Genomic DNA, 26392 nt, shown 5'->3' on the forward strand with positions numbered 1-26392 from the left:
TAAAACATCATTCACAAGTGATTGGCTAAAACATCATTCACAAGTGATTGGCTAAAACATCATTCACAAGTGATTGGCTAATATTGCCACCCATCAGATTATTCTTGATTTAATATTGTCTTTACATATACTAAATAATATATGTGTGAGATTTGTTTTGATTTAGAATGGACCATTAGAATGGACCAGAGTGCCGGAGAGGGAGAGGGGGAGCAGGGGTAGACTATCTGTTCTGCAATTTTAATGAGATTAACAGAAGTGCATGTGATATCAAATCACCTACTCATGTTTCATTGTTAAGACATTTTGTTAAATTAAGATTTTGCATTTTGCATGTATTTCATTTGACATACACACTTATTTCTTACAATTACATTTAAATGCATGAAATGAAATGTTTTACAAAACATGTCCAAATAAATGTTTAAATTCATTTACCAAGTATATTGATAAATACTGTATATTCGAAAATACATTCTAATGCATTTAACATATATTGTGATATACATTTTTAAATATATTTACCAAGTATATTGATAAATACTGTATATTCGAAAATACATTCTAATGCATTTAACATATATTGTGATATACATTTTTAAATATATTTACCAAGTATATTGATAAATACTGTATATTCGAAAATACATTCTAATGCATTTAACATATATTGTGATATACATTTTTAAATGCATTTATGTTCTATATGTTGGAATATATTTAAAATGTATTAAATCCTATTTTTTTAAAGTACATTATTTGGCCAATATTATATATTTCACATTTATCCTAAAAAACATATTTAAAAAAAAAAATCAGAATGGCAGGTAGTCTTTACAAAAATATATTGGAACATTTTATTGATTTCAACCCTACACTGAGTATACAAAGCATCAAGAACACCTTTCTAATATTGAGTTGCACCCCTCACTTTTGCCCTCAGCACAGCCTCAATTCACCGGGGCATGGACTCTACAAGGTGTTGAAAGCGTTCCACAGGGATGCTGGCCCATGTTGACTCCAATGCTTCCCACAGTTGTGTCAAGTTGGCTGGATGTCCTTTGCGTGGTGGACTATTCCTGATATAAACGGGAAACTATTGAGCGTGAAAGACCCAGCAGCGTTGCAGTTCTCAAATCGGGGTGGCAGGGTAGCGGCAGGGTAGCCTAGTGGTTAGAGCATTGGACTAGTAATCGAAATCGCCGAGCTGACAAGGTACAAATCTGACGTTCTGCCCCTGAACAGGCAGTTAACCCACTGTTCCTAGGCCGTCATTGAAAATAAGAATTTGTTCTTAACTGACTTGCCTAGTAAAATAAAGGTAAAAAAAATAAATAAAAATCAAGTCAAATGTTATTTGTCACATGCGCAGAATACAACAGGTGTAGTAGACCTTACAGTGAAATGCTTACTTACAAGCCCTTGACCAACAATGCTTTAAGAAGAAAAACATATTAAGTTATCAATAGATAAGTTTAAAAAAATAATAATAACAAATAATTAAACATGATCAGTAAAATAACAATAGCGAGGCTATATACATACCAGTACAGAGTCAATGTGCAAAGTTCTTGACACAAACTGGTGCGCCTGACACCTACTACCATACCCAGTTCAAAGGCACTTAAATATTTTGTCTTTCCCATTCACCCTCTGAATGGCACACATACACAATCCATGTCTCAACTGTCTCAAGGCTTAAAAATAATAATTTATCCTGTCTCCTCCCCTTCATCTACACTGATTGAAGTGGATTTAACAAGGGATCATAGCTTTTACCTGGACTCACCTGGTCAGTCTATGTCTTGGAAAGAGCAGGTGTCCTTAATATTTGTAAACTCATTGTATGTTTACTCTGTCATAGCTTTTATTAAAAAGTCCAAATTTCATGCTAAGATTTTAATATTCAACCATTTTACAAGCCAAATTACAAGTCAAATGTCACTACATTCATGCGTAGCGTAGGGTACAAGTTGTGCTTCATGGGAGATTGGGTTTGGTCAGGGTTTTGTCCTTCCTAACTCTTCCCTTTCCCTTTCTTGTGACTGGGTGGGAGTTGTTGTTTGTGATCTCTCTCTGTGAGTGTGTGTGTCAGAGAGGGAAATAGTGAGAGTTATGAGGAAGAGGTAGAAAATCAGAGGACGAGCGAGAGAGAGAGAGAGTGCTGCCTTGTTGTTATGCCTGATGGCTCTTTCTTCTTCAGTAGCAGCTGGTGGTGCGAGGCCCGCAAGGGTGTGTGTGTGTGTTTGTGTCTTTGTGTATGTGTGCATTTGTGTGATTGTGTGTGTGTCTTTGTGCTCGGGTGTCTTTGTGTGTGAGAGAGAGACGGAGAGAATTTAAGAAGGCTAGATGTTATTGTTGCTGCTACTGTTGTTGCCACATTGTAAGTGGTGTGAAAGGTGTGCCAGGTTTCTCTGGAACAGTCTAGAGGAACAGACGGAGCCCGGAATACGCAATGCCCCATTGCCAAACACACGCAATACTCAAACACACACACACACACAATTTTAAATTACAGAAGATAATATCTCTTGGAGTGGGACAAAACACCTTTAGAAAATAAATTGTTGTCCTAGAAGGGTTCTTCGGTTCTCCCCATAGAACACTTTAAATAACCATTTTTGGTTCCAGGCATTTATTTATTTTTATTTCACCTGTATTTAACCAGGTAGGCTAGTTGAGAACAAGTTCTCATTTAAAACTGCGACCTGGCCAAGATAAAGCAAAGCAGTGCGACAAAAACAACAACACGGTTACACATGGGATAAACAAACGTACAGTCAATAACACAATAGAAAAACCTGTATACAGTGTGTGCAAATGAAGTAAGGAGGTAAGGCAATAAATAGGCCATCGTGGCGAAGTAATTACAATTTAGCAGATTAACACTGGAGTGGTAGATGTGTAGATGAGGATGTGCGAGTAGAAATACTGGTGTGCAAAAGAGCAGAAAAACAAATATGGGATAAGGTAGGAAGTTGGTTGTATGGGCTATTTACAGATGGGCTGTGTACAGCTGCAGCGACCGGGAAACTGCTCTGACAGCTGATACTTAAAGTTAGTGAGGGAGATAAGTCTCCAACTTCAGTGATTTTTGCAATTCGTTCCAGTCATTGGCAGCAGAGAACTGGAAGGAAAGGCAGCCAAAGGAGGTGTTGGCTATGGGGATGACCAGTGAAATATACCTGCTGGAGCGCTTGCTACGAGTGGGTGTTGCTATGATGACCAGTGAGCTGAGATGAGGCGGAGCTTTACCTAGCAAAGAATTATAGATGACCTGGAGCCAGTGGGTTTGGCGATGAATATGTAGCGAGGACCAGCCAACGAGAGCATACAGGTCGCAATGGTGGGTAGTATATGGGGCATTGGTGACAAAAACGGATGGCACTGTGATAGACTGCATCCAATTCTCTGAGTAGACTGTTGGAGGCTATTTTGTAAATGACATCGCCGCAATCAAGGATTTGTAGGATAGTCAGTTTTACGAGGGTATGTTTGGCAGCATGAGTGAAGGAGGCTTTGTTGCAAAATAGGAAGCTGATTCTAGATTTAATTTTGGATTGGAGATGTTTAGTATGAGTCTGGAAGGAGAGTTTACAGTCTAGCCAGAGACCTAGGAATGTATAGTTGTCCATGTATTCTAAGTCAGAACCATCCAGAGTAGTGATGCTAGTCGGGCGGGCGGGTGCGGGCAGCGATCGGTTGAAGAGCATGCATTTAGTTTTACTAGCATTCAAGAGCAGTTGAAGGCCACGGAAGGAGTGCTGTATGGCATTGAAGCTCGTTTGGAGGTTTGTTAACATAGCGTCCAAAGAAGGGCCAGATGTATACAGAATGGTGTCGTCTGTGGTAGAGGTGGATCAAAGAATCCCCCGCAGCAAGAGCGACATCATTGATATATACAGAGAAAAGAGTCGGCCCGAGAATTGAACCCTGTGGCACCCCCATAGAGACTGCCAGAGGTCCGGACAACAGGCCCTCTGATTTTACACACTGAACTCTATCTGAGAAGTAGTTGGTGAACCAGGCGAGGCAGTCATTAGAGAAACCAAAGCTGGTGAGTCTGCCGATAAGAATATGGTAATTGACAGAGTCGAAAGCCGTGGCAAAGTTGATGTAGACGGCTTCACAGTACTGTCTTTGATCGATGGCAGTTACGATATCGTTTAGGACCTTGAGAGCGGCTGAGGTGCACCCGTGACAGCTCGGAAACCGGATTGCATAGCGGAGAAGGTATGGTGGGATTCGAAATGGTCGATGATCTGTTTGTTCACTTGGCTTTCGAAGACTTTAGAAAGGCAGGGAAAGAGGGATATGGGTCTGTAACAGTTTGGGTCTAGAGTGTCTCCCCCTTTGAAGAGGGGATGACCGCGGCTTTCCAATCTTTAGGAATCTCAGACAATACGAAAGAGAGGTTGAACAGACTGGTAATATGGGTTGCAACAATGGCGGCGGATAATTTTAGGAAGAGAGGGTCGAGATTGTCTAGCCCAGCTGATTCGTAGGGATCCAGATTTTGTAACTCTGTCAGAACATTGCTGCGGGGGGTGGGGTAGCCAGTTGGAAAAAAGCATGGCCAGCCGTAGAGAAATGCTTTTTGAAATTCTCAATTATCGTGGATTTATCGGTGGTGACAGTGTTTCCTAGTCTCAGTTCAGTGGGCAGCTGGGAGGAGGTGCTCTTATTCTCCATGGACTTTACAGTGTCCCGAAACTTTTTGGAATTAGTGCTGCAGGATGCACATTTCTGTTTGAAAAAGCTAGCCTTTTGCTTTCCTATCTGACTGTGTATATTGGTTCCTGACTTCCCTGAAAAGTTGCATAACACGTGGACTATTTGATGCTAGTGCAGTACTCCACAGGATGTTTTTGTGCTGGTCAAGGGCAGTCAAGTCTGGAGGTAGAACCCTTCTGTTTCAGGTAGAACTTTTTGGGGGTTCCATGTAGAACTCTTACCACACAGGGCTCTACCTGGAACCAAAAAGGGTTCTCTTATGGGGAAAGAACACTTTTAAACCCCTTTTTTCTGACAGTGTAAGCTCGTCGAGACTGTAATAACAGTAAGATATAGCTTGACAAATGAAACACAATCTTGTCTCCCTCTCATCCATCTTTGGTCCATTATCTTTTATCTTCAAATTTCAGTTCAATACAACACCTAATTTCAATACCATAACGAAATTAGGACAAGCGTGCTTTATTCTCTAAACAAAGTTAGTTTGTTCAGTGGAAAACTCGATCGGGACTCCATCTACCATTTTGAACCACACGTGTGGAATAAAATAGAAAAATACAATAGTCGGTGTGTTATTAGTTTAATCAGACTGTGTTTGTCAATTGTTGTGACCTAGAGGAAGATCAGATCAAATTTTATGACCCATTTATGCAGAAATCCAGGTATTTCCAAAGGATTTACATACTTTTTCTTGCCACTGTATGTTGTCTCAACCCACCAAATACAAACCACTTACTATTTTCTCATTTTCAAAAGGTCCCAAGTACTCACAAATCCTCCTGTCTTAAAAATCCTACGGTCGCCTGAATAGAGCAGAAATAGTGCCCTGCTCATTAGGAGAATAGCAGACATTCTTCCTCCCAATGTCCTTCTTCCTGTGTTTTGAGCCACTCTGAGCGGTCATTAGTCCACGCTTCCCATTTAACAAGACAGCTCATCGGAGATACAGAGAAAAGCAAGGAACAGCGACAACTGAATTCCACCGTCACACACACACACACACACACACATTCTAGAGATTTGTCCATGAGCATTTAAAAAACTCAGTCAGGGTCTCAATTTAATGATGAAAGTTAGAATAGTAGAACACAAGGCGTTGTGCATCAGCAGTTTCCGTCTTGTTTTATGTCACTAACTGACAGTCACACAATTAGCTCATGTCAGTTTACATTGTTTAGATTGGTAGATGAGTCTAGTTAGTCTAGCCAGCTATCTACAGTTAACTTGTAGTAATCATCATCATGATTTTTTAATCACGGTGCTGAGTTAATAGGAGTTTATGTGTAGCAGCTACTTGTATAGCTAATAGGCTATGTGTTTGTAGATGGACTGAGGTGAATGAATCTACAGCAGTCAAGGGTGACCAGGGTCATTATGGCTAGTTTTTGCTCTTCAACAAACATAATTTTAAAGAGTTATAGAAATGTAGTAAATAGGTTTTAACTTTCTTAAACTGTCTAGGCATTAGGCAGGTAGCCTAGTGGTTAGCGCATTGGTGCCAGTCACCGAAAGGTGGCTGGATTGAATCCCAGAGCTGACAAGGTAGACATCTGTTGTTCTCCCCCTGAGCAAGGCAGTCAACCCACTGTTCCCCAGCTACTGAAAATGTGGATGTTGATTAAGGTTGCCCTGAAATGTGGAAGACACATTTCAGTTGAATGCATTTAGTTGTACAACTGACTAGGTATCCCCCTTTCCCTAAATGAAACTCAGATGGCCATGAGGTGCTGAGCAAAGGGGATGTAGATATTGTTCATAAGGTCAAGGATGCACCATTTTCTACTAGTCACACACAAAACACAATACATAAATGTGCATACACACTATATCTCTCCTGCTATCTACCTCATCTCCTTCTTCCTCTCATCCTCAGGTCGTAAGTTCATCATCGCCAATGCCCGGGTGGAGAACTGTGCCATCATATTCTGCAACGATGGCTTCTGCGCCATGTGCGGCTACTCGCGAGCAGAGATCATGCAGAAACCCTGTACCTGTAACTTCCTGTACGGCCCTCAAACCAAGCGGTTGGCCATCGCCCAGATGGCCCAAGCACTGCTGGGCTCGGAAGAGAGGAAAATGGAGATCAACCTGTACAGGAAGGACGGTAGGACCATACGCAGTGTGTGTGTGTGTGTGTGTGTGTGTGTGTGTGTGTGTGTGTGCGTGTGTTTTGCGGTGAGGTTGAAAACTCGTACAAGTTCAACCTGCTTAGTTACTATGGTTTCCAAGAACCACTGTACCATATCTTCTATACTTGGTTCATATTCATGACTGTATTTGCTAGTCTCTTGGTGTATTCTCAAGTCCCCCCTCTGATGCCTGATCATTGGTTGTGTCAGTCATCCTGGTTTGTGAGGTCATATGGGGAAAACACTCAGGAGGAATATCCCGGGAACATGCTTCCTGGTCTATCAGGCTCTGGGCTGGTGGCCAGTGACACACTACTCAATCACCTCCAGGTAATAGAGATAGACACCCCCCACCAGGTGAGATATGTCAGACAGGTCCAACTGAGGAAAGCGCTACAGTATGATAGAGGAGTCAAAGAGAAAGCAAGACTGATGAAGTGAGATACTGAGAAAAGGTATAGGTGAAAAAAATAAAGGATGAGAGAGGGCGGCTGCAGTTCTCAGTTCCTGGAGAGTTCCACTGGAAGGAGGTGAGAGAGAGGTGAGAGACAGGTGAGAGAGAGGTGAGAGACAGGTGACAGACAGGTGAGAGAGAGGTGAGAGAGAGAGGTGAGAGAGAGTAGAAAGACAGGAGGAAAGTAAGACAAGGGAGAGGTTAGAGGAGAGAGAGAGAGAGAGAGAGAGAGAGAGAGAGAGAGAGAGAGAGAAACATAGCAGAGGTGAAAGGAGAGAGGCTCAGACTGAGGAGGTGGTATTTATCAGTTCCTCTCCTAGCCTTGTTCGTTTTGATTAAGAGGAGAGCTGCAGCAGCACAGAGCTACATAGCTAACTGTAGCAGCAGTAGAACGCTACATGGCTAGCTGTAGCAGCAGTAGAGCACTACATGGCTAGCTGTAGCAGCATTAGTAGAATGCTACATGGCTAGCTGTAGCAGCAGTAGTAGAACGCTACATGGCTAGCTGTAGCAGCAGTAGTAGAATGCTACATGGCTAGCTGTAGCAGCAGTAGTAGAACGCTACATGGCTAGCTGTAGCAGCAGTAGTAGAACGCTACATGGCTAGCTGTAGCAGCAGTAGAGGGCTACATGGCTAACTATAGCAGCAGTAGAGTTCTACTTGGCTAGCTGTAGCAGCAGTAGAAGGCTATACGGCTAGCTGTAGCAGCAGCAGTACAGAGCTACATAGCTAACTGTAGCAGCAACAGTAGAGCGCTACATGGCTAGCTGTAGCAGCAACAGTAGAGCGCTATATGGCTAGCTGTAGCAGCAGCAGTAGAGCGCTACATGGCTAGCTGTAGCAGCAGCAGTAGAGCGCTAGATGGCTAGCTGTAGCAGCAGCGGTAGAACGCTACATGGCTAGCTGTAGCAGCAGCAGTAGAGCGCTAGATGGCTAGCTGTAGCAGCAGCGGTAGAGCGCTACATGGCTAGCTGTAGCAGGAGCAGTAGAGCGCTACATGGCGCCAGATGTTTGCTCTCAGCTGTTTGCATTCTTGAGTCCTGCACCGGTCCGCCCCTGGTTCACCATTCAGACTTTCCACTGTTTATACTCAGAGTTATCTGTTTCTCCTGTATACACAACTCCCCCCTTGGCCTGCAGTAGATAGAGAAATCAACTAAAAATAATGTCTCTGTGTGTGTGTACTGATTCTCTAGTGCCCTGCTCTGTTTCCAGTGTGTACACTCAGTAGTTGCTACAATGCTAACGATAACAGCTAGCTACAGTACAGCATAGTACGACGATTCATTCATATATTCTTACAGTATAGGCTCTAGTATGTGATACGAGTTCTGCAGAGTATTGACATCTGTTATCTACTGCTCGGATGTGGCTGGCCCTGTCCACCTAAATGTGGAGAAGTACAGCAGGAAGTATATTTGTAATGTCACCAGGGAGACCTTCAAGAGGCTCTCTCTGTGTTGCCAGGGTTACCCACATCCCATGTGATTGGGGGAACACACTTCCCTTGGGCCCACTCCCCCTCCCTCACCTCCCTTCGCTCTTCAGTGTCTGACACTCTTATGAAGAGTCATTATGCGCTTTCAAGGGGATTGCCCGATCCATAATCTCTCACCTCTGATAGGTCAACTGGTCTAGGCTTGTCTTAGCCAACCCCTCCCAGGGTGAGTCTTCCTCAGCTCATCAGATAGTCACGATCGAAATGCAGCACACCCTGGAAACTCCTACATAACACATACATGATGTGGAAATGCAATGCCTCCTCCTCCTCCTCATCCCTCTCCCCCTCATCCCTCTCCCCCTCATCCTTCTTCTTCTCCTCCTCCTCCTCCTCCTCCTCATCATCCCTCTCCCCCTCATCCTTCTTCTTCTTCTCCTCCTCCTCCTCCTCCTCCTCATCCCTCTCCCCCTCATCCTTCTTTTTCTCCTCCTCCTCCTCCTCCCTCTCCCCCTCATCCTTCTTCTCCTCCTCCTCCTCCTCCTCCTCATCCCTCTCCCCCTCATCCTTCTTCTACTTCTTCTCCTCCTCCTCCTCCTCCTCCTCCTCCTTATTAAAATGCATGAGTAGGGGGAAGAAAAGGACCCTTTAATGTTGGAAAGAGTGAAGTGACAGAAAGGGAAGGGAAGGGTAGTTTAGGGATTGGAAGGGAAGGGAAGGGTAGTTTAGGGAAGGGAAGGGAAGGGTAGTTTAGGGAAGGGAAGGGAAGGGTAGTTTAGGGATTGGAAGGGAAGGGAAGGGTAGTTTAGGGAAGGGAAGGGAATGGTAGTTTAGGGAAGGGAAGGGAAGGGTAGTTTAGGGATTGGAAGGGAAGGGAAGGGTAGTTTAGGGAAGGGAAGGGAAGGGTAGTTTAGGGAAGGGAAGGGTAGTTTAGGGATTGGAAGGGAAGGGAAGGGTAGTTTAGGGAAGGGAAGGGAAGGGTAGTTTAGGGAAGGGAAGGGTAGTTTAGGGAAGGGAAGGGAAGGGTAGTTTAGGGATTGGAAGGGAAGGGTAGTTTAGGGATTGAAAGGGAAGGGAAGTTTAGGGATTGGAAGGGAAGAGTAGTTTAGGGATTGGAAGGGAAGGGAAGGGTAGTTTAGGGAAGGGAAGGGAAGGGTAGTTTAGGGAAGGGAAGGGTAGTTTAGGGAAGGGAAGGGTAGTTTAGGGAAGGGAAGGGTAGTTTAGGGAAGGGAAGGGAAGGGAAGGGTAGTTTAGGGAAGGGAAGGGAAGGGTAGTTTAGGGAAGGGAAGGGTAGTTTAGGGAAGGGAAGGGTAGTTTAGGGAAGGGAAGGGTAGTTTAGGGAAGGGAAGGGAAGGGTAGTTTAGGGAAGGGAAGGGTAGTTTAGGGATTGGAAGGGAAGGGTAGTTTAGGGATTGGGAGGGAAGGGAAGGGTAGTTTAGGGAAGGGAAGGGAAGGGAAGGGTAGTTTAGGGATTGTGCAGCAATACCCCGCTCCATTCATCTTCCACTGCTCCCCGGCATTAGCCTTGATGAATCGCTCCTTCTCTCACGCTCAATTGTCCGACGTCGATCTGAACGCTACTTAATCAATCATCTTGTCCAGCTAAACTCTTTCAGCTCTGATGCAGTCGCAGGGAGTTAAGGGACTGTACACTGTGCGTGTTGTACATCAGCGCCTGTTTCCGGTCAGCAAAGTCTCCGGATTTCAAATACTCTTGACCTCTTGAGGTCACTGTGATCCGTTGTTTTTATTTTTTATACGGTCGGTAGAGCCTTTTCTGTCCCAGTTCTAGAAATGTCAACTCAAGCAGGTTGAAATACTGTAAAGGCACTCCCTGCTCTTGCTCTCAGTAAGCTCCACTCAGACTGCCAGACTCTTTGTGTGTGCCTGTTATCCCAGAGATCTGAGGCCTCCAGGGAACAGGTACATACTGAACTCTGTCTCTGCATGGAAGCCTCCTCCAGCCCTCTGCTCATTGTTCTCTTCCGCCCCCCGATTGTCCAGGAATGAGTACCAAGGGGGCCTATACATAACCCTCATCATTTCATTAAGTAGCCCCATGCAAGCCATCTGCAGCAGGGTTTCATTAAGTAGCCCCATGCAGGCCATCTGCAGCAGGGTCTCATTAAGTAGCCCCATGCAGGCCATCTGCAGCAGGGTTTCATTAAGTAGCCCCATGCAGGCCATCTGCAGCAGGGTTTCATTAAGTAGCCCTCCCCGCAGGCCATCTGCAGCAGGGTCTCATTAAGTAGCCCTCCCCGCAGGCCATCTGCAGCAGGGTCTCATTAAGTAGCCCCATGCAGACCATCTGTAGCAGGGTTTCATTAAGTAGCACCATGCAGGCCATCTGCAGCAGGGTTTCATTAAGTAGCCCTCCCCGCAGGCCATCTGCAGCAGGGTCTCATTAAGTAGCCCCATGCAGACCATCTGTAGCAGGGTCTCATTAAGTAGCCTCATGCAGACCATCTGCAGCAGGGTCTCATTAAGTAGCCCCATGCAGGCCATCTGCAGCAGGGTCTCATTAAGTAGCCCCATGCAGGCCATCTGTAGCAGGGTCTCATTAAGTAGCCCTCCCTGCAGGCCATCTGCAGCAGGGTCTCATTAAGTAGCCCCATGCAGACCATCTGCAGCAGGGTCTCATTAAGTAGCCCCATGCAGACCATCTGCAGCAGGGTCTCATTAAGTAGCCCCATGCAGGCCATCTGCAGCAGGGTCTCATTAAGTAGCCCCATGCAGGCCATCTGTAGCAGGGTTTCATTAAGTAGCCCCATGCAGACCATCCGTAGCAGGGTCTCATTAAGTAGCCCCATGCAGACCATCTGTAGCAGGGTTTCATTAAGTAGCCCCATGCAGACCATCTGTAGCAGGGTTTCATTGGGGAAAAGCACCTGCCCCTTTTCTGCTCCACTGGCTAAGCCATTCAGAGGCTGGGCCATTCAGTGGCTGGGCCATTCAGTGGCTGGGCCATTCAGTGGCTGGGCCATTCAGAGGTGTGTGTGTGTGTGTGTGTGTGTGTGTGTGTGTGTGTGTGTGTGTGTGTGTGTGTGTGTGTGTGTGTGTGTGTGTGTGTGTGTGTGTGTGTGTGTGTGTGTGTGTGTGTGTGTGTGTGTGTCCCCGTTGCCCCTCATATTTGTGAGATCCCTTCATCACTCTTTTGTTCTATTGCTCAGCATATTAGTTATTTTTCCACAGCTTTGACAGCTGAAAAATATGCTCAAGTCCTTGTGTCTATAGATGTCTGGTCCACCATCTCTTTGGAGTGGCTATCCGTTGTCATCAGAGATGTACGGCCCTACAATGGAGTCATCAGAGATCGTGGCGTTTCGCGAGGTCCCCAGCAAGGTCCGAGCAATCCCCCTCCCCCCTCTATTTCCTGCTATTGTACACATTTTGACATGAAGCTGAGAGAATATTTTGCCATTTTAAAAGCTAATTGCCTGTAATTCTAAACATTTTGCCATGGCTAATGACGTGCCCCATCCAACCAGAGCTTCTGAGCCCCCACACGTTGCTGATGGTCAGCGATGACAGCTAAGCAGGCTTGTGTGGGGATCTTGGTGCACCAGGGCCCAGATTCACAAACCTTCTTTAAGAAGACATTTCAACTTAACTGAAACTTTTTTTCTTAACTATAGACTTAAGAAGAAAGTTGAAACAGTTGCCTAGCAACACACATCTTAAGAAGATTTGTAAGAAGATATTTGAAAAGTTCGTATAAAAATCATTAAATCTTAAGATATTGCTGAGGAATTGCACTTACTCTCTTATGAACTTAAAAAAAAATATATATTAAAATACTTCTTAAGTTTTGTGTAAAGAGTTGTTTTGTGAATCTGGGCCCAGGTGTACATTTGAGACTAGACAGTCTCTCAGATGGCTGACAATAGCTAAAAGCCCATGGCCTCTTCATGTGATTGCTTAGCAGCTGTAGCTAAGGAGCGTACTCAGAACTGGCCTATAAGTACTTGGTTTTTTTATGGAGATGACCTTCACTGCTAAATCCAACTGCCACAAAAAAGTCCCACTAACAATCAACACAATAATAAAAAAAAAAATTACAATAAATTAGGCAATCGTTTAATGACGGCCACACACAAGAAATGGTCATCATAATTACAATTGCACACCGCAAAATCTATAAAGGGGAAGCTTCTCATGGCTTGTGTATCAATTTTTATGTTATGTTTCTTGTGTTGAAAAGGAAAGTAGTTGTTTCTTTCATCACAGACCACATATTGAAAATAGATCACATTGAGGTGCTTGTAAGAATAGATTGCAGCATCAATGGTAATGGAATGCAACTTGATTATTACTAGATTATAGACCCATCAGACAAGATACTAGACCATTCAGATGAGATACTTGACCCATCAGACAAGATTCTAGACCCATCAGACTAGATACTAGACCATTCAGATGAGAAACTAGACCATTCAGATGAGATTCTTGACCCATCAGACTAGATACTTTACCCATCAGACTTGATACTTGACCCATCAGACTAAACCCATTGATTTAGATATTTTACCCATCGGACTAGATACTAGACACATCAGACTAGACCCATCAGACTCGAAACTAGACCCATCAAACGAGATACTTTATCCATTAGACAAGATTCTGGACCCATCAAACTAGATACAAGACCCATCAGACTATTTATTAGATCCATCAGACTAGATACTAGACCCATCAGACTAGATACTAGACACAGCAGACTAGATACTAGACAAATCCGACTATATACTAGACCCATCAGACTAGACCCATCAGACTAGATACTAGACCCATCACACAAGACCCATCAGACTCAACTAGACCCATCAGACTAGATACTTTAGCCATCAGACATGATACTAGACCCATCAGACTAGATACTAGACCCATCAGACTAGATACTAGAAGCATTAGACAAGATACTAGACCATTCAGACGCGATAGTAGACCCATCAGACTTGACCCATTACACTCGAAACTAGACCCATCGGACTAGATACTAGACCCATCAGACTAGATAATAGACCCATCAGACATGATAATAGACCCATCAGACAGATACTAGACCCATCAAACTAGATAATAGACCCATCAGACAAGATACTAGACCCATCAGATGAGATACTAGACCATTCAGATGAGATACTAGACCATTCAGATGAGATACTTGACCCATTAGACAAGATTCTAGATCCATCAGATTAGATACTAGACCCATCAGACTAGATACTAGACCGATCAGAAGATATAATAGACCCATCAGACTAGATAATAGACCCACCAGACATGATAATAGACCCATCAGACAGATACTAGACCCATCAAACTAGATAATAGACCCATCAGACAAGATACTAGACCCATCAGACCAGATACTAGACCATTCAGATGAGATACTAGACCATTCAGATGAGATACTTGACCCATTAGACAAGATTCTAGACCGATCAGAAGATATAATAGACCCATCAGACTGGACCCTAGACCCATCAGACTAGACACCAGACCCAGCAGATTAGATACTATACCCATCAGAAGAGATACTAGACCATTCAGATGAGATACTAGACCCATCAGACTAGATACTAGACCCATCAGGCTAGATACTAGACCCATCAGACTAGACACCAGACCCAGCAGATTAGATACTATACCCATCAGAAGAGATACTAGACCATTCAGATGAGATACTAGACCCATCAGACTAGATACTAGACCCATCAGACAAGATTCTAGACCCATCAGATTAGATACTAAACCCATCAGACTAGATACTAGACCCATCAAAATATATACTAGACCCATCAGACTGGACCCTAGACCCATCAGACTACATACTAGACCCATCAGACTACATACTAGACCCATCAGACTACATACTAGACCCATCAGACTACATACTAGACCCATCAGACTACATACTAGACCCATCAGACTAGATACTAGATCCATCAGACTAGACCAATCAGACTAGTCAGTAGACCCATCAGACAAGATCGTAGATCCATCAGACAAGATTCTTTACCCATTATACTTGATACTAGATCCATCAGACTAGATTCTTTACCCATTATACTTGATACTAGACCCATCAGACTAGATTCTTTACCCATTATACTTGATACTAGACCCATCAGACTAGACCCAGGCATTGTTATTGTGTTGTATGTGTTTCTATTCTTTTGTTGACACCTGAGTAATGCATCATGACAGAGCACTGTTCTGCCATGTATCTACCTCATTACACACTCAATGTACTGTAGTAATGTGTGTGTGTGTGTGTGTGTGTGTGTGTGTGTTTGTGTGCTTGTGTGTGGGAACCAGCTACACAAACATCACCAATGATTCACTTAACAACCTCCTCACACAAACACACACATATTAAATGATACACACGCACACACACACACACACACACACACACACACACACACACACACACACACACACACACACACACACACACACACACACACACACACACACACACACACACACACACACACACACACTGTCAGTCACTAACCCCTCCCCTCTCAAAAACAACACTCTGTCAGTCACTATCCCCTCCTCTCTCAAAAACAACACTCTCAATGCAGATGAACTTGTCTCCATGGATATCCTGCATTTCATGATTGGCTCCTTTACCGCCCTCCTGTTTGGTTTATTGTGTGTGTATGTGTACGCGTGTGTGTTTGCGTGTGGAGTTTGCACCTGTGTTTATGAATGTGTGTATGTGTGTGTATCACAGAGTAAGAAAGCCCCTCTCCAACCCAAGCCCCTGGTTGAAACTATCTGTACTGCATAGCTAGTTCGTACAGCAGGGAGTCCCTGGGGAGGTCTGATACTTTCACTGCCTGTCAGGCTCCTGTTTACTCTTTAACTGCCCAGTGTATTGATCTGTTCTACTGGCCACTATGACCTGTCTTACTGGCCACTGTGACCTGTCCTACTGGCCACTGTGACCTGTCCTACTGGCCACTATGACCTGTACTACTGGCCACTATGACCTGTCTTACTGGCCACTGTGACCTGTCCTACTGGCCACTGTGACCTGTCCTACTGGCCACTATGACCTGTACTACTGGCCACTATGACATGTCTTACTGGCCACTGTGACATGTCCTACTGGCCACTATGACCTGTCCTACTGGCCACTATGACCTGTCTTACTGGCCACTATGACCTGTCTTACTGGCCACTGTGACCTGTCCTACTGGCCACTGTGACCTGTCCTACTGGCCACTGACCTGTCCTACTGGCCACTGTGACCTGTCCTACTGGCCACTGTGACCAGTTCTATGGCCACTGTGACCCGTCCTACTGGCCACTGTGACCCATTCTACTGGCCACTATGACCTGTTCTACTGGCCACTATGACCTGTCCTACTGGCCACTGTGACCTGTCCTACTGGCCACTGTGACCTGTCCTACTGGCCACTGTGACCTGTCCTACTGGCCACTCTGACCTGTCCTACTGGCCACTCTGACCTGTCCTACTGGCCACTCTGACCTGTCCTACTGGCCACTCTGAACTATTCCATGGCTGTATGTGCTTCCCTATTGTTACAGGTTCTTTATCTTAAGTATTTTAAATAATCCCACAGTACCCATCTTCACACCTATCCCCCAACCCTCCCCTTCCACCCCCCAAAAAGCCTTCTGTGAACTATCACTCACACTTGACCCCCCCTTCCCTTAACTATCTCTGACTTTGCTGATAGCTACTTTATTGTGGAAAAATTTACTTACCATGGCTAAGAAATATATGGTTGTCCCAGCTAGCTATCTTACAGTTTTTTTTGATTGCTTAAGCACGATTTTCAAAACAGGGCCCGTGTTTTCAAAACACTACACACAATTAGCACAACCACACACCCAATTAGCAAAACACTACAGATCCTTTGCAAAATTAAACACTCTTGTAAAAACTATACACTTCTTTTTAAAAACCACACTTTGTTACCATATGAAACACACACGTTTCACATTACTATACTCTGTTTGCACGAGTTACACTCTGCTGTGATAAACCTAAAACACTTTTAGCACTTCTACTTCCCTATGATTAGAGTAGGCTACTATCAACAAAGTACAAATATAATGTAAATTCACCAAACACTACACAAGACCAATGTTGTAGACTGAAGAAACTCATTTATTTCTCAACACGCCCAAAATGTTGACATGGAGAGTCATAATACTGTAACCAAACGTCACTTCACATATTGTAAGTTCCAAAAAATAAATACAAAAATAACTAGACATTGTCTCTTCGCCGAGCTGGATCTGGCCAGAGAATTTCATCAACATCGCAGGAAATGTTGTCATTAGCAAGACACCTTGGAAAGAAACGTCTTGAATGACGAATCCATCCTTGCATTGCTGCTACCTCCATATGGTCACAGCCCTCCTCCATGGCTTGGATGAGGGGTACCTCAGCCTGGAACGGAGATCATATACCTTCCACCGCCATGCCGAGAAAAAAAGATTCTATAGGGTTGAGGAATGGAGAGTATGGTGGAAGATATAGGACTGTGAAATGTGGATGTTGCTGAAACCAGTTCTGAACCAGAGCAGAGCGGTGGAAAGACACATTGTCCCAGACAACATTGTATTGCATATGATCGATTTGATTTGCTGCTGTTGTGCAATTGGTCCAAGAATGTAAGTATGAGTGCTGTGTTGTAAGGGCCCATATGGGCATGGCGGTGGAGGACCCCATTCTGTGTAATGGCTGCACGTTGCCCTGGGACATTGACTATAGCCCTGTGGCCAATGATGTTTCTTCCCCTCATTTGCGTACTCGTCAGGTTGAACCCAGCCTCATCTACGTAAATGAACTCATGCTGGATCTCCTCTCCATCCATTCGTAAAACTCTCTGAAAAACAGTGTCAGGCAAAATTGTGTAGTTCAGTGTAGATCTAGTATACATATTACAGTAGAGTAAAAGATTGTGAGACAGTATGCAAGATCACACTGCTAAAGTGAATACAAACCACTACATAATCATGCTGCAGTCGTTTCACCCTTTCGGAATTGCGCTCGAAAGGCACTCGATAAATTTGCTTCATTTGAATATGTTTTTTTTTAGGATGCGTGCCAGTGTTGATGTTGAGACCTGATGGATATCGTGGAAAATGGCGTGGTTATTGACAATATTAGCTTGGAGCTGCTTGAGTGTTATAGCATTGTTGGCCAAAACCATGTTTACTATCTCCCTCTCTTGCTGTTCTGTGAACATAGGAGGTCTTCCCCCTTGTCGTCCCTGACCCTCAATCCTATGTAGAAAAAAACAGTATACAATAGTACAGTAATTTCACAGGAAAAGGTAACAGAAGTGCTGATAGTGCATAGAATACAGTACTGTAAGCAGTTACTGAAACCGTGCAGATGTTTTTGATATGATGATATTTTTACAATACCTATTTTCCAGTCGAAATGTTATCATCACACTTGCCACTGTATATCGGCTTAGATTTGGCTCCCTCAGCGTCAGGCCGTGATTGAAAACGTGGTCAACCAGTGTTGCGCGGATCTCATTTGTCAGATTCGGCCCTCTATGAGCACCTTCTTGTCTTCCTCTTCCTCCTCGTTCTCCTCCTCGTCCTCGTTCTCCTCGTCGTCGTCCTCCTCCTCCTCGTCTTACTCTTTCTCTGACTCTTTCCATTGTGCTTGAAGACCGATGAACTCACCTGCTGCTTTTTATAGTGCTAGTGTATACACCTGATTGGTGTGTCTACAATTAAGCAAACGAGTGTTTGCACACCTGATGACTGTGTTGAACCAATTGGTTGGACGGTGTGGTAATTTGACAGTCAGTGCTTTGGTATTGCAAAGATGTGACTTCATGATAGATTTTTGTGTGTAATGTATGTTAAGTGTGTTTAGTGTTTTGCAAATCACTGTGTGTATAGTTTTGCAACAAGTGTGAGGTTGACAATGTGCTTATAGTTGTGCAAATATGGGCTGATGTTTTGATTCTTGAGTCTAAGGTTTTGATAATAGTGTACTACTTTTAATTTTAGTGTGTAAGCAATCAAAAAAAACTGTAATAAGATGAATGCACTACAACTGTAAGTCGCTTGTCACGCCCTGGCCATAGAGAGGCTTTTATTCTCTATTTTGGTTAGACCAGGGTGTGACTAGGGTGGGCATTCTAATCATACTTAGGCAGCCTGTTATGCCACCTTAGTTGTGGGTAGTTGTCTTTGTTAGTGGCCTATATAACCCATGTAAGCTTCACGGTCGTTTTTGTGTGTGTGTGTGTGTATGTATCTGTGTGTGTGTGTGTGTGTGTGTGTGTGTGTGTGTGTGTGTGTGTGTGTGTGTGTGTGTGTGTGAATGTATCTGTGTGTGTGTGTGAATGTATCTGTGTGCGTGTGTGAATGTATCTGTGTGTGTGTATCTGTGTATCTGTGTGTGTGTGTATCTGTGTGTGTGTGTGTGTGTGTGTGTGTGTGTGTGTGTGTATCTGTGTGTGTGTGTGTATCTGTGTGTGTGTGTGTGTGTGTGTGTATCTGTGTGTGTGTGTGTGTGTGTGTGTGTGTGTGTGTGTGTGTGTTTCTTGTTTTGTTGGCGACATTCTTAATAAAGGATAATGTATGCTCCCCAGCCAGCACCTTGGTCCGGTCATTTCCCTGACGTCATTCGTGACATCGCTATAGATAAGAGTTTCTGCTAATTGACTCAAAAGTAAGTTTAATGGCATATTGATTGGAGACCGGAGCAAACCTGGCAGACGCTGAATCCTTCCGATCCCAATTAGTCACCATGCAGGGCCAGGCAGGCATGGCACGAACCCCCGGGGCTAACAGCTAGCTAGCCAACACACTGGCTGCCCTCCCTGACTGATTGCTTAACAATGAGGGGATATGATGGTCTTATTCTGAGATTTGCAGTGTAGTTGCTTGTGCTTGTTTGCCATTCCTAGGCAAATAGCCTGTATTTTTAGACTGTGTGTACAGACGGGCAGCTCCAGGTCAGCTGGCAAGCCCACTGAAGCGTCCCGGTAAGCAAAGAGCAAACCCCCATCATCCTCCGCTTCTCCTCCCTACTGATCCCCTGCCAACTCCCAGACTGGGATAGAGGTGGGTACCGCTACTGAATACCAACAGCCTGCTAATCACTGTCTAAATGGTACTCGAAAGACTACAGATCATGGCGCTTTCGAATAGTGGTCCTTGTGGTCTTAAGAGGTATCATAGGTTGTGGTCTTATCTTGCTTTTAGAGTTGTATTGTGATGTAAAATATTAGAATGATTAGAGTTGTATTGTGATGTAACATATTAGAATTATAAGTTATATGGTGATGTAAAATATTAGAATGATTAGAGTTGTATTGTGATGTAACATATTAGAATGATAAGTTATATGGTGATGTAAAATATTAGAATGATTGGAGTTGTATTGTGATGTAACATATTAGGATGATTAGTTATATTGTGATGTAACATATTAGAGTGATTAAATATGAAGATGCTGCTGCTGACGATGATGATGCTGATGATGATGACCAACTGGGTATCCTAGAAAGGTCACACAAGTCTTTGCCGAATCACCTATATTATATGTGCAATAAAAGGTTTTATTTTAGATGATGTCTTGGCTAGACATTACTAGCAGTGTGTTGATTGCTCTGATGCAATGATCTCAGTTCCCTGGCCAGAGTCATTCATTTATGGGATAGTTCCACAACGAAGCCCTTGGAGAGGATTCACATGTTCAGGTTGCAAAGGAGGTTTCCACTGAGGTGTTTCCACCAAGAGAGAGACGGAGAGAGTGTGACCACACACACACACACACACACACACACACACACACACTAATGGAACCCTTAGATTGTGCACAATAGAGAAATTAGTGTGAAAGAGGAAAGCAAGATATAAATAGATGTAATTGAGAGAGATGACAGGTGGGAGAGAGAGAAGTAGAGGAAGAGAGAGAGAGAGAGAAAGGGGGAGAGAGAAAGAGAGCAAGGAAGTGGGAGAGAGAGATGGAGAGAGAACAGAGTGCAGTACGGGTGGACTGCAAACCCTTATTGTCTCATTACCTTTCTCATCAGTCCATCATCCCCTGTCAATCACAAGTTGGGATGTCTTTCAGAAATAAAAGTTCTCAGATAAAGGATTCCATCTTCAACTCAACTTCTTCTGTCCTTTGTCAGTATTGAAACAAGAAGCACAATGCTATGAAGGACATGGCTTTGGAATAGAATGAGTCTATGAAAAACCGCAAGTACAGAATGGATAAATAGTCCATTTGTAGGATATTTTGAGATCAGTTTTTCCCTATATAGATGTTATGTGTTGCGAAATAGGCTACCTCTAATGTGCAGATAGTGCTTCCATAGAAGTCCTTGCTGTACAGTAAGGCCATTATATTCAATTGTATTTTTCAGATGACATCGCTGGATTCTCCACTGCTCTGGTCTAACCCTGCCTGCCTGCCTGATGGCAGTGGAATTGCTTCTCTCTGCAGTTTCTCTCCACTGGGGCAGAGAATGCCTCCCACACATACTGTATATGTGCACACACACACACACACAACAGCAAGTTTGAGCCTCCAAAAATATCCCCTGTGGAAATGAGTTAAGAGAGATAGGAAACGAGTGACGAGTGATAGGAAACGAGTTACGAGCATGTGTGTCTTAGCGTCTGTGTCTCTTTTAATATGTGGGTGTGTGTGCATACTTGTGTATCTATTCAAACGTCTGTGTCCGAAGTAGCGATGTCACTGGACATTTCAGCTCAGGCTGAAACTGTGCAGAGGTCAGTCTGGGTCAGCGTTAACTGTAGGGTAGGAACGATATGTGAGACTACCTCTGTCCCCCTTACATCTTCACACAGAAATACGCATGCATACACACACACACACAAATGTGATGTTGGACAGGCGGGTAGGTGCAGGCAGCGAACGGTTGAAGAGCATGCATTTGGTTTTACTTGTATTTTAGAGCAATTGGAGGCCACGGAAGGAGAGTTGTATGGCATTGAAGCTCGCTTGGAGGGTTGTTAACACAGTGTCCAAAGAAGGGCCAGAAGTATACAGAATGGTGTTGTCTGCGTAGAGGTGGATCAGAGACTCACCAGCAACAAGAGCGACATCATTGATGTTTACAGAGAAGAGAGTCGGTCCAAGAATTGAACCCTGTAGCAAACCTATAGACACTGCCAGAGGCCCGGACAAAAGACCCTCCGATTTGACACACTGAACTCTATCAGAGAAGTAGTTGGTGAACCAGGCTAGGCAATCATTTGAGAAACCAAGGCTGTCGAGTCTGCCGATGAGGGTGTGGTGATTGACAGAGTCGAAATGCTTGGCCAGGTCAATGAATACGGCTGCACAGTATTGTTTCTTATCGATGGCGGTTAAAATATCGTTTAGGACCTTGAGCGTGGCTGAGGTGCACCCATGACCAGCTCTGAAACCAGATTGCATAGCAGAGAAGGTACGGTGGGATTCGAAATGGTCAGTAATCTGTTTGTTGACTTGGCTTTCGAAGACCTTAGGGTAGGATAGATATAGGTCTGTAGCAGTTTGGGTCTAGAGTGTCACCCCCTTTGAAGAGGGGGATGACCGCGGCAGCTTTCCAATCTTTTGGAATCTCAGACAATACGAAAGAGAGGTTGAACAGGCTAGTAATAGGGGTGGCAACAATTTCGGCAGGACACGACAAGACGAGGACAAAGAACGTCTGACTGCTATGCCATCTTGGGAGAAGTGAATAATAATAATAATAATAATAATAAATAGGGAGAGGGAGATGGTGAAGGAGGGAAAGTGAGAGGTAAGGGAGGTAGAGGTGGACATGGAGAGATAAGGGAGGTGGACATGGAGAGATAAGGGAGGTGGAGGTGGACATGGAGAGATAAGGGAGGTAGAGGTGGACATGGAGAGATAAGGGAGGTGGAGGTGGACATGGAGAGATAAGGGAGGTGGAGGTGGACATGGAGAGATAAGGGAGGTAGAGGTGGACATGGAGAGATAAGGGAGGTGGAGGTGGACATGGAGAGATAAGGGAGTTGGAGGTGGACATGGAGAGATAAGGGAGTTGGAGGTGGACATGGAGAGATAAGGGAGGTGGAGGTGGACATGGAGAGATAAGGGAGGTGGAGGTGGACATGGAGAGATAAGGGAGGTGGAGGTGGACATGGAGAGATAAGGGAGGTGGAGGTGGACATGGAGAGATAAGGGAGGTGGAGGTGGACATGGAGAGATAAGGGAGGTGGAGGTGGACATGGAGAGATAAGGGAGTTGGAGGTGGACATGGAGAGATAAGGGAGTTGGAGGTGGACATGGAGAGATAAGGGAGTTGGAGGTGGACATGGAGAGATAAGGGAGGTGGAGGTGGACATGGAGAGATAAGGGAGGTGGAGGTGGACATGGAGAGATAAGGGAGGTGGAGGTGGACATGGAGAGATAAGGGAGGTAGAGGTGGACATGGAGAGATAAGGGAGGTGGAGGTGGACATGGAGAGATAAGGGAGGTGGAGGTGGACATGGAGAGATAAGGGAGGTAGAGGTGGGCATGGAGAGATAAGGGAGGAAATTAGAGGGAAGTGCAAGAGAGAAAGAGAGGGTACCGCCAGACAGAATATCTAAGGGAGGAGAAAAGGACCTTTTGTACTTTAGAGAACATTTGGTGCATGTGTGTGTGTGTTGTGTCTGTACATTAATCCATACATTTATATGTGTGTGTTTATGCGTGCTAATGTGTGTCCAGTATGCTGTCCCGAGGAGTCTTCTTCTTGGCAACAAGAAGTTGTCCACTCTTTTGCTTGATGTTTTCCTCTGCGTTTCATTCTGTCCAGCATCGTGCTTCAGTCTCCATTAGTACAGATGGAGCCCCTGGCCAGGCGGCCATATTAGTTTCATCCTCATAATTACCACGGGCATTATCCCTCAGCTGCTCAGCCCAAGGAAATGGTGTATTAGCTTAATTAAGGGTGTGCTTTGGGGTGGATGGTCAGTCGGACGTGCTTTATTTGGGCTGGTTCGATGAGTCGCGCCTTTTTTACCCTGCCTCCTTCCCTCCCTCCATCGCTCTCTCCCTCCCTCCATGTGGCATGTTACAATTATCTGGAGGTCAGTGAAATGGAGGCTTTGGCTTCCTTTATCGATCCAGCCTCCCTGTGATCCGCCTTTGGAGTACAGGCCTGAGTCTCTCTCTCTCTCCCTGACTGAGTAGTGACATTCACAAAGCCCTTAATTAAAAGTCCGTGCCGATGGAGTGTGGAACCCTGAAATGTGACACATAAGGAGGGTCTCCTTAGACTGATGTTACAGTAATAGCTGCACTGCCAAGTGCCTAAGGGATACTTCTGGGCCCTGGTGGAGTACCTTTTGAAATGCATCCCTTCCTTGAGGAATCCAATTCATCCCTTTCCTGGGCATCCCAACCTCAGTGATGATTTCAAGGAAGGAAGGAAGGAAGGAAGGAAGGAAGGAAGGAAGGAAGGAAGGAAGGAAGGAAGGAAGGAAGGAAGGAAGGAAGGAAGGAAGGAAGGAAGGAAGGAAGGAAGGAAGGAAGGAAGGAAGGGTATATACAGTGTGTGCAAATGGCATGAGGAGGTAAGGCAATAAATAGGCCATAGTAGCCAAGTAATTACAGTTTAGCATATTAACACTGGAATGATAAATAGCAGATGATGATGATGTGCAAGTAGTGACGTGATCGATCAGCTAGATTTGGTCTTATGGAACAACATTGAGAGAAAGGGAGAGATAAGGGAGGTAGAGGTGGTGTTTTTTACATTGGATAAAATGTAGAGCTATAACATGGCTCGGAGATATAACATGGCATATGGCCATGTTATACATGGCACTGCAGTTAAGGAACAATGGGAAAGTAATTCTGCTTTGAAAGTTGATAAACTTACCATACATTTGAAAAAATTGCCCTTGAATGTTTTGGTACCTACTGGGGAGATCTTCTTTGTCTACACCCAATCAGCATCGTTCACACCCTCTTAAAGCTTTAGCCCCACCCATCTCTTTAAGGATTAACATGTGAGGCCATGTGCTAAACGACCAAAGACTTCAGGACTAAATGCTGGTTTATACTACGGGTGTGTTCGGAAATTCCATCTGGTATGCCAGAGTGTACTCAGAGTGCGCTCTGGGTGTCCGTACACTCAGAGAGTTGTCCGATTGTCGGTTCATAAATTCAAAGTGTTTTGTTCTCGGAGTGTTCAGAGCGCACACTGGACGCTCTGGCCGAGGAGTAAGGTTGATCTGAGCATTCTGACCTAACAACAGCAGTCAAGCACCCAAACTTACTGGCTAACACTGGCTAGCTTGCTCACTACTTCCAGACACAAATGAGATAACAGCTCACTCTGACTATTTTACTCGCCCTAGCAGAGCTGGTTAGGCTGTTTTTATGCTATCCAGAGCGTTGGTGACTGAAATTGTGCTGCTGGCAACAATTTCATTCTGCTTTTTTTCCCATGCTTACTGACACCGGCCATATTTAACGGGTGTTGAGTATTCATTCGTCAGTTATACTGTGCTCCGACACACTGACATCGGAGTAATCAAATCAAAGTTTATATGTCACGTGCGCTGAATACAACCTTACAGTGGAATGCTTACTTACAGTGTGTGTGTGTGTGTGTGTCTGTGTGTGTGTGTGTGTAGGTAAAGTAAAGAAATAAAACAACAGTAAAAGGACATTTGAAAAGAGACTAGCAAGGCTATATACAGACACCTTTTAGTCAGGCTTATTGAGGTAGTATGTAAGTATATGTAGATAGCCAGAGTCAATTTACCAGCTACGTCTATTGTCAGTTGTCGCAGTGACATCATTAACATTCTATTAAAATGGTTACTTGCCATTTTAGCTAGGTAGCTAACATTAGTCTATAACTAGCAATACAAATGGCTCTGAGATATGAATAATATCCCAACACAAATCATACACGTAACGTTAGCTAGCGAGCCAGCCAGCCTAATGTTAGCTAGCTAACTAACAGTACGCTTTAACTTGAATTGAAAATGACTTTGACAAAATTTGAAATGTGTCAAATCTGAAAATGTACCTAGCTAGACTATCTTACCTGTTTACATGGATGGACACTTCTTCCTCTCTGTCATGGATGCCATGATTGCCTTAGTTTGAAGATGTAATCCGGAGACAGGTGTTTTATACAACAGCCTTCTGTGTGTTCTCTTTTCAACTCTGTCTGCATATTTGCAATCAAACGGCAGAATTTTCTCCAACTCTTTGCAATTCTACTATGTGATATCTTTAAAAAAAAGTTGTGTTAGACAGGATTACCTAAACATACTGACCAGCTCATGTTATAGACAGAAGCGTGTACATGGCAGACCAATCAGAACTTACCTCTTGACATGTCCAGTCTATCCATTATCTATATTGTCACCATGGCATAGCAGTCAGATGTCTTTTGTCCTCGTCTTGTCGTGTCCCGTATATATATATATTTACAACTTTCTTCGCATAACTTTTTATATATATTTTTTTATTTTCCATAAACTCATCTTCAAAACACTCTCCTGCAACCCGCCTCACCAATTTATATATTTTTTTAAAGAAAGTATTATTTACCTCAAATCTGTAATCCTCCATAGAAGCTAACCAGAAGCTAGACAGAAGCTAGACAGAAGCTAGACAG

General features: G+C 44.2%; 1 protein-coding gene across 1 annotated transcript in view; it reads left to right on the forward strand.

Moving 5' to 3' along the window:
* LOC139420147 (voltage-gated inwardly rectifying potassium channel KCNH2-like) overlaps positions 1-26392 on the forward strand; it is a 324004-nt gene that overhangs the window by 23771 nt on the left and 273841 nt on the right. The window contains exon 2 of the mRNA XM_071169928.1: positions 6608-6838. Within this exon, the coding sequence (XP_071026029.1) occupies positions 6608-6838 (231 nt within the window). The remainder of the gene's footprint in view (positions 1-6607; positions 6839-26392) is intronic.

This window comes from Oncorhynchus clarkii, chromosome 11 (assembly GCF_045791955.1).
Source record: "Oncorhynchus clarkii lewisi isolate Uvic-CL-2024 chromosome 11, UVic_Ocla_1.0, whole genome shotgun sequence".
NCBI lineage: Eukaryota > Metazoa > Chordata > Actinopteri > Salmoniformes > Salmonidae > Oncorhynchus > Oncorhynchus clarkii.